Source organism: Beauveria bassiana, assembly GCF_000280675.1.
Source record: "Beauveria bassiana ARSEF 2860 unplaced genomic scaffold BBA_S00024, whole genome shotgun sequence".
Taxonomy (NCBI): Eukaryota; Fungi; Ascomycota; class Sordariomycetes; order Hypocreales; family Cordycipitaceae; genus Beauveria; species Beauveria bassiana.
The window spans coordinates 191467-200736 of NW_007930859.1; the positions used below are offsets into that span (position 1 = coordinate 191467).

Below are 9270 nucleotides of genomic sequence, written 5' to 3' on the forward strand. Positions count from 1 at the left end.
TGAACTGAGAAAGTATGATATCTAGCGTTGCACTTCTACCGTAATATAATTAGAGATTGGCCCCGGCTTGATGGTGCTTTCACGAGCTACAGCCCAATCACGTGTAGTTCGTTGCATACTTTGATACCATTTTGGTTGTAAGAGGTCAAAGATGTTCAAGCGAGAGTAACTTCTGGCAGAGCTGACAAGTTAACTAGGCCGCTGAACACGTAGTCGGACAACCGAGAGCTCCTCATAGTAGTGCAACTGGTTTACACTTTTGGTCCAAGTCATTGCTCCAAGCCTTCAATGCACATCAGAAACAACTAGGGTATCATTGACAATGTGTAGCCGTGTCAAGAACTCACGGGCGTCGGATACGTCTCCCTCGGATGAGCGGATGCGTCGAAAGTACTCATTCCGATGTCGAAACATGGCACTGCATACGGCTGATGCGGGGCTGGATATGCATTACCGAACAATACCGACCGCCGAGTATTGGAGAGGCCAGGGACACACGGAAAGCATATGCCCTACCTGTACAAGCGTCGGAGCTGGTAGTCCAATTCAGGTTCCACACGTCGTAACTCCTTGACCCTCTACTTGATTGACTTTGTCATGCCTCTTACTGGTATGTTGTCCTTGATATCCCTGTTTTGAACTGACTTGTTGATGCTGGATTACGCTTCGTGCCATATACACATTCCACACAGAGCTGCTTTTGAACGGTTAGCCAAGGCGCCAAGGACAGACAACTTGTAATCAGCATGGCTTCCTGACTATCCACTCGACAAGGTTTTCCCGTGTCAGCATCCTAGCCTTGGCTGCCCAACACGCCCAATGATTCAGACTTGGAGCTTAGCAGGGCGACGAGTGGGCTAGGACCTCGCCACAACTACGCCGCCTGATGTAACCTTGATAACCCTAGATTCTATGTCCACGCTGTTCAAGACGAAGCCAGTCAAGTTCCGAGGCTCTCTCACAGTATGATCTCCGCTGTGGGCAGCCTGAAGCCGGGCGTGTCCTCGTGATTATGGGACTTGCCCTCGCGCCCTTTCGACTTCCGACGGCCCTCTGTTCATCTACGGCCAGCTCACGCTCAGACTATTGATATAATGTACGTCATAAGTGGATGACCCAGTACTATTAGCGGCTAGGGCTGAGAACGCGTGGACTTGTCGCAGTGTGTAACCGTACCCGTAGACAACTATGACCAGCCATGCACATATTATTGGGTATTACATAGCGGCCTGGGCGGACACAAACCCGGACAACTCGGTAAGCGTTGATAGTTTTACTCTGATTACTCCCCATTAAATCAAAGTATCTCACGGGCTGTGTCGCCCACGACACTTGATTCCCACTTCTTTGTAGTAGCCCCTTGTGGGACGAATCTCTGTAAGGCAGGAGGCAATGCTCTCAGCAAGCCATCGCCTGACATGGTTGTGTCACGGACAACTGATGTTGCATTTCTCGATTAATTTGGATACATTAGTCGACGTCTGCATGTTCAGTGTGAAAGAATACGACGCCGCCGCTGTTGAGCGTGGAAGCCTATATGTCTAAAAAGGCCACCACTGATGCCTACTCAAGCAAGAAACAACCTCTGTAAATGATATCATCCTTATTTCACGATCCTTTCGCAGCGAGCATAGAATGTAAAGTTATAAAAACCAGGTAAGGTTTTGTTCAAGAATGTTAAAGACCTGCGGTTATTGACCGTGATCCGCCTCTTCTACTCGAGTTTAGAGTACATACCATAAGTAGAAGCGTTCAAGTACTCTGAATTATATGTGGTAGATCAAGTAACATTATTTTGTGCGAATAGTATCACTACAAGTAAGACTATGCAAATAGTACTGATAGCAGCAATAGATATAAAAATTCGTCTTCGCGTTTGATCTCGTTTCCAGAAGGATACCACGCTTTCAGCAGCTGCACATTCTTGTGCCTCCATGGTATCCGACTCTTGCTATCCTCTAGAAGCGTTTGCCTAGTTGCACCATCCGTTCGTTTCGATGTCTGATGGGCTGATGCTCTCGTAGGCTTCGAACGTGTTGTGTCGGAGTGCAAATGTTTGCGTGCAAAAGTCTCGATAGATGGGGAAATTAGAACACAATCACTATGTTCCTCTCCGTATTGTTGAAGGCTGGTTATGCACCATCTCTTAATGAAGAAAGAGTAGAATGCGTGATCTAGGCTCGGGTTAGATGTCATTGCGATAGGCTGATATTCGTATATGTATCATCTGTACCTGCCTTTTGTGCAACTTGTTTCCCGACTGAATATACTCAAATTCCAGAAACTTGAGGTATCAAGAAAGTAAGGGAGATGCGAACCTATTTACCGGGAGAATCTTTGCCTCGAAATCTGTACAGAGGCCGAAACCACAAGATTCGAAATTCTCCACTCGAGAACTGGCCAGAAATGTGAATTTCGATAGATGACTGCTCGATTGTGTCTCGCCACTGCTTATTAGCTCTGCCAGTCCAACCTTGTTACGGCATGGGCAAGTCTTTGGCTCAACTTTCCTAAACCTAGATCCGCTCTCAGACAGACAACTCTAACCTCCTATTTTTAGCCTTCAGTGACCATGACAGAATGAAGACCGGTTGTGGCCCGAAACCGAGTTGTAAGAGGGTCCTGGGACACTAAATTTAGACTGATGCTCGTGATGGCGAGCGTGAAGATCGACAGTTTCGCCGACAAGCATGAGCTTTTAGGACGGAAAGCGACTTTGCTCATGCCGGCTAGCTTGAGCCGTAAACTAAACAATAAAAGTCTACTGAGTTCTTGAACCAGGTACTATATTTGCGGGTAGAATAATGTTTCACCACGTAAATATTGTACACCGAAGCGGAACGTCTGGAATAGCGTATGCTCGGGCCTTCCTCGAGCTAGCCCTAGTATATTCCTAGTCTAATAGAGATTCCTTTAGAATATTCTAAAAAAAAATAATCCTAGTCACTATTTATTGCTTATTAAACCGAGTATCATAAGTAATTAAGGATCATCCTCGATTTACATATTATTATACCTCGGGTTACTGTTAGGAAGCTTCTTGGCTAATTACTGACTACTTATATAAGAATATACATGTTCTTATAATTAGTCTAGTTTATAGTTTAAGGCTTTTAGCCCTTGTCTACCTGAAGACCTCGGGAAGTCATGTCTATATATAACTATTGCGCTGTTTCTCTAGTTCTTCTTAATGAAAAAGTCTTGGGTAATAAAGATGGTACCCGCTTGGACGGTTCCCGGTAAAGAGACCGGGGGAAAGCCCAGTAGCGGATTAGGCGCGGTTTATATTTAGATTTTATGGAGATGCGGGACCTATCAACAACCGTAGGGCCCAAAGCGGGTACCTAGAAAAGCCGCCCTATTCATTACCGAGAATGACTAGGGATAGTGCAAGGGTATTGACAGGCCCTAACCGGCGACTTCTTTATTGTCACCCGCGTGGAGGGGCCGAGGGACGTGGTAACATGCCAATGCTTTGGCCGGCCGCCTATTTTCGAGTCTATGGAGCGATGGTAGGTGGATGGCCATTGTGGGCCATAAATTAGGCGTTGAAAGCTTGCCACGTTATATTTACAAGGGTATAGCGGAATGCCGATTCCATTGGTTGTTGCCCTCTTCATTTTCAAGACATGAGTAGTAATACTACAGCTATTGCGACCGAAAGCCCTGAAGCGGGCGCAACAAGCGGCGCACCACCTTGTCCAATATGCCGGGATCCGTCTCCTTCCGCGCAGGAAATGCCAGTTCTGCGGCGCGCGCAAAGACGTCCTGGACGCATTCGCCGCTCGCACTGGAACATTCCATGTAATAGCTTGCCCCAATCTCGGCTGCTGCCATTGCCCCTTGCTTGCTCGAGACAAAGTTTTTGGTCCTGTCGAGGGACCCGTCTGTCACTTCCACCAGCGTGCGCAGGTCCTTTTTCAGCCCTACAAGCACGCATGGTGGACCAATATTGCCAGACTTTCTCTCGTGGATCATCTGTGGAGGCAGTGAGCAAGACGAACACGACAATTTAATTTTGCAAATCACCCACATTGCTTGTAATGTTTTGTAGTGCGTTTGGGTCATCGATTGAAAAGGCAAGTAAAATGACGTCTGCTTCGATTCGATGAAGAACTTGTATCGACTGTTGAAAATTGTAAATCCTGACTTCTTTGAGGGCAATTTCCGCCGATTGATTGTCCTCTTTGCAATCGATGATGTAGTCGTTAAATATAGATGGTGGCTTGCGTAATGTGTTAGTGTATATGGCCCATCTTCGATCACAGCTGAATTCTCACAGACAAGTACACGACTTACATGATGCTGTTACTCATTAGCCTCACCTCATCTTCACTCAATTCTGGGACCACGAACCTTGGGGAAAAATCCGAGTGCAAATACAGAAAGTAGACAGGTTTTCCCGCAAGACCTGTTCCCAATCACGACGATTCTGGTTCTTGTTGTAAGCTTCCAGGTAATTATTAAGCCTGTATAGGAACACCTACGCACCTGCGACGTAGACTCTTCTTTGCAAATATTGCCATAGTAAAAGAGTAATCAAGACGATAAACAGAGGTTACCCCGACACAAAGCCTGAGAGCACGCAGTAGCGAGAAAGCAAATTCCGTCTCTTTAAAGGTATATATGTGATGCTTAACCCGCTAGGCTATACCTCCACTTGGCTAGGAATGTTGAACCAGTTACGAGCTAACCCCTCTCTCCTGATTCTCGTATTTAGGCAATAGTCCGGGTACTGTGTTACAATCACAAGAGGAAGACAGTATATAAACAGGTAAATCGTACACCTAGCTAGATTAGGTTATATACTAAGGGTATCAAATCTATGAATGATATTTACATAGTATAAAGAAGCTATTCTTTTAGCTAAAAGTAACCAATATAAAAAAAATTAAATTACTATTTTAAAATAATAATTTACTTTATAAATTCTTTTTTTTTATAAAGTTATTTTTAATTAAAAAAAGTAAATTAAATAGTCTAATTTTAATAAATCTACTTATTAATTAAGATATAAAAACTTATAAGTTTAATAGATAACTAATAAAGATCTTAATTAATATAGTCTTTTAAAACCTTTAATTAACTATCTTATATAAAAAATAGAGAAATCTTAGTATAATTTATATTTAAAAAGATTAATATAAATAATAAAAAGATATATTTTAGGAAAAATTCTTAATATAATATAATATTTAAATCTAGATTTTTATATATAAAAATAGAGAAAAGAAGATATTTTTAATATTTTATTTCTATATCTTATCTACTAAAACTAGTTATACTAGTAATTTTCATATACTAACCTAATATATAACATTAAGATATTAAGATTAGGTAACTATATATAGAATATAATATAAAGGTATATATATATAAGAGTTATAAGATAAATTAAGGTAGAGCCTTCTTAGCTCCTAGCTTATAAGAATCGAGTGCTTTAATATATAATACAGTAATAATTATCTTTTTTAATAGACCTATATATAGTAGCTTTAGACTTCTAGGCCTAGGAGTATATTCCTTGTACCTAACAAAGACTAAACACCTAGTATAATACCAAAACTACTAGCTTTTCTACCCCCTAGTATAGCATATTATAATAAAGATATATAAAACCTAGAGTACTACTAAAAGGGACTATACTATTGAGCGTTATTAGGCAATACTAAGATACGCTGTATACTACGGCCCCTACTACGTAGACTATAAACAGCGCTATACACGACCTAAAAGAGTTATAGACACTTTCCACAAGCTCTAAGTCACAGAAAATCCAGGGCTAGAAAGCTCAGAGCAGACGACTATAGACAACAGAAAATAGAAAGCTTGACCTAGTCTCTAAACAACCCACCAGCGCAGAACAATAACGCAACAACAACCGGCAACACGGACGAGGTCGTCACAGAGATGTCGGACACGGTCGAAGGCGGCATCACGATACCCCAACAGGAGGTCTACCTCCCCGCTGCGGGAGGAGATGAGCACAACGCGTTGTACAACGTGTTGTACGTATAGTTTTGCCCGTGTTTGCAGGGCAAACATTGAAAAACACTCATCCCTCCTTCGCGACCGCCTCTAACATTAAATGCGACGGCTTTCGATTGGATAGTGCTGAGTAGTAGACACTTAAGCGAACAATTTATATTAAAAGCTAAGAGACCATCCATCTACCTTATAAAATAATTATTAGTCAAGGAAGAAAAAATAAACGTTGTAACGTAGGTAGCTTGTAAGCCTATTAACCCAGTATACCCAATGCTGCCTTTCGCGCCGTAATAGCGGCCACAACCGGTACGAGGTCCAGCGTGCTCAGGGTTCGCTCTGAACGCGTCCACCCCAACTCCTCAGGCAGTCTCTCCTCTGTTAACCACACCTTTACACGATCTTTGGGCGCTTTCCACGTCTGTATAAAGGGCAGGCTGAAAGCAGACGGCACTGGACCTTCCTTCATCATCATTAGCAACAGGGCAGCCTCTCCAAGCGCTATTGCGTCATGCTGTGGTGGTATCCGCGCTGGCGCAGATAATTTCTCGACACGGACGCGACTTTTTGCGAGAGACGTAATGTCTAGGTAGTCTGTTGGGCTGTCGTCTAGCAGAGCAGATATCCGGGCAGGGACCTGGGCGATGTTCGCCTCTGTAGGCGTTACGTCATCGCGTGACAAGGAGGCGATATGCTGAAGAAGACCGGGTGTATTGAGGTCCTCAAGGTCAAGGGTACCACGGCCCAAGGCAAGCGTAAGCACGCGCGCAGGCAACGTGCCGATTGAGGGGTCCATATTGAGGCCTTCGGAGACGGCTTTGCCGAACTGCTCTACCGTGATGTTTCGGCCGTCATGTGGTCTTATTGGTTCAATATTAGCTTTGCTGCTACTGCATCTGTCGCATGGGCTTGGAATGAGCTTACAGGTAGCCATGGTTAGCTAGTGTATTGATCATTGGACAAGGACTGCGAGAATCATCTGCGCCTGGGGCTTGCCATGGGCTTATGCCTTGTGCGGCGACAGTCAAGGCAGCCAGGATAGCAAGAAATGAGTACAACATGGTAGTAGGAGGCTCCCTTATTGATAATACCAAGTAGAATGTAGAATGAAAGATGTCTATCAACTTTACTAGAGTAGCGAGGACAAGTAACAGGTTATATATAGACATTCTTCTCCAGGTCCCAGGGCCACCAATCAGTGGATCGCAACACATTGACATTGCTAACGTTTAAGATAGTCTGGCTACACGACAAGGTAGTGACGAGTAATCAACAGATCTGTGCATCGTCTATGGTACAATATTAAATTTCAGGGGCGTAGAACAAGGTGTCTTGCGCAACAAAGGGCTAACCCGGCCCGCAGATCAGGTTTTCTCGTCTCGTCCTATTGGCCGTTGAGCAGCTTGATATTGAGGCATAGCCGTCGGGACGATTACGAGATTTTGACAAGAAAGCTTTGAGGTGGTCTACGCGTGTGGAACTGCGGGAGCTTCTAGCGCCAACCCTCCGAGCGCGAAACTTTATTGATAATTGAGCCCTCCTGATTGGCTCCTGGATTAGACTCGTCCGAGTGGCCCAAACGCTGAGCTGAGCAGTCCTGAAACTTCGATTCTCGCTGCGATGAGGATATCATGGATACGGTGGGATGTTAGGCAAAATAACTGCAACGTCCGCTAAACAGCAACGTCACGCATTCGAGAACTCAGGAATACGTATACTGGGCCCTTGAAGCTTGTTTTTATGGCAAAATGACCTTAAATTGATCGGATTTTAGCTATTTCCTATCGCTGAGCCTTTTCCGGCCATGTCACTGATGTGAACCGTGTTTTTGAGGCGTTTAGAGGCGTTCAAGTAGCTATTTGATAGATATGTTCAATCAAGCAGCTAAAACAAGGCTTGATTACGACCGCGATGCCCGTGCTTTGGCTGTTGCCTTCATTCCAACGACCAAAGCGGATTAATCGAGAAGGACTTGATTACGACCGTGTTGCTCGTGCTTTGGCTGTTGCCTTGATTCCACGACCGAAGCGAGTTAACCGAGAAGGAATTGGAGGCTGATCATCGCTATTATTATATGGGTCCGTGGCCGTTTTCTGGAGGGCTGATGATTCTGATGATCTCGGGCCTCCTTTGGGACTTCCTGATCCTCGCCTACTAGATCTATTTGATGCTCGTCATCTTCTATTTGTTCCCTATCTTCCTGATCCTCTTGCTGAGCCTATGAGTCACTCACATCAGCTTCTGCTAGCGGAAAGAGTAACGGGCTGGGCCGTTGAGGTGTACTCGATACCGATGCAATAAAGCCAGCTCCTTGAGAGCATCTAGTTCTTTTTCTCTACAATGCAATTTGTTGGTCCGTAGCACGCTTCTAGCTAAATAAGTTCCATAGCTAAGGTTGCTCTTGAATCAAATCACATCGAACAAGTGACCAAACAAATCGAATGAATTAAATAAATAAATACGAAGTTTTCCTTAAACATAGGAATATATAACTTCAGATTTAATTTGCATTTAATATATTTGATTTGACCTGTTTTTTTTTTCGATCTTTCCGGTATAAGAGGCTTAGCGGTAACTAGCGCTACCCTAAAATAAGAGATACTCATGCCTCCAAATAGACACCTCGCTAGTTCCGTCTACGTTCTCTTTTTTGAAATCGCGGAACGATCAATATGTCTAAAAAAATCTTGATCGCGGAAAGGCTCCAAGGGCCGGAAGAGCTGAATCAATCTCCATAGGCTATTCGTTGCTAAGCTTGATGCCAATCACAGCCCGCTGAACGCCTACTAGGTTTGCCGTCTCTACACATGCAGTTCTATAGAATCGTGTTCCGTCTAGATTATTACAGATGCAATTTTCTATAGTTATATTACTAAATATTATTAGTTATAATAGCTTACCTATATATAGCTTAAAAGAGTTCTCTATTATCTTTAGTATATAATATTATTTTAGAGTAATTACTAGCTAAGTAACTTTAAAGAAGCTCTCTAAACTTATATAAAAGTCTTAAAATAGTTAACTATACGTTATATTATATTTATAAGTAGCTTAGCTTATATTAGTTATTATATAGTAATAAATTCATTTTTTAGTATTTATTTACTTTAAGTATAGTTATTAAGATTATAATATAAATATTATTTAGTATTATAAGCAGATATTAAGTAAAGTATTACTAGTAAAGACTTTTTAACTATCTAATAAACCTTAAGAGATATTTTAAAGAAAGCTATTTATATACTTAATTAAAAATATATACCTTTACTATCTTTTAAATTAAGA

At 42.7% G+C, this 9270-nt stretch overlaps 2 protein-coding genes across 2 annotated transcripts; both read right to left on the reverse strand.

Annotated features, from left to right (window-relative positions):
* Positions 1-3648: 3648 nt before the first annotated feature.
* BBA_07343 (GTP-binding protein rho2) lies at positions 3649-4526 on the reverse strand (the record flags this gene model as incomplete). Its single annotated transcript, XM_008602440.1, has 5 exons — positions 3649-3978; positions 4034-4225; positions 4300-4305; positions 4357-4432; positions 4492-4526. 5 exons carry the CDS (start codon positions 4524-4526, stop codon positions 3649-3651), a joined length of 639 nt encoding a protein of 212 aa, XP_008600662.1.
* Positions 4527-6241: 1715 nt separating this feature from the next.
* On the reverse strand, positions 6242-6919 carry BBA_07344 (chloroperoxidase-like protein; the record flags this gene model as incomplete). Its single annotated transcript, XM_008602441.1, has 1 exon — positions 6242-6919. One exon carries the CDS (start codon positions 6917-6919, stop codon positions 6242-6244), a length of 678 nt encoding a protein of 225 aa, XP_008600663.1.
* Between the last annotated feature and the right edge of the window lie 2351 nt (positions 6920-9270).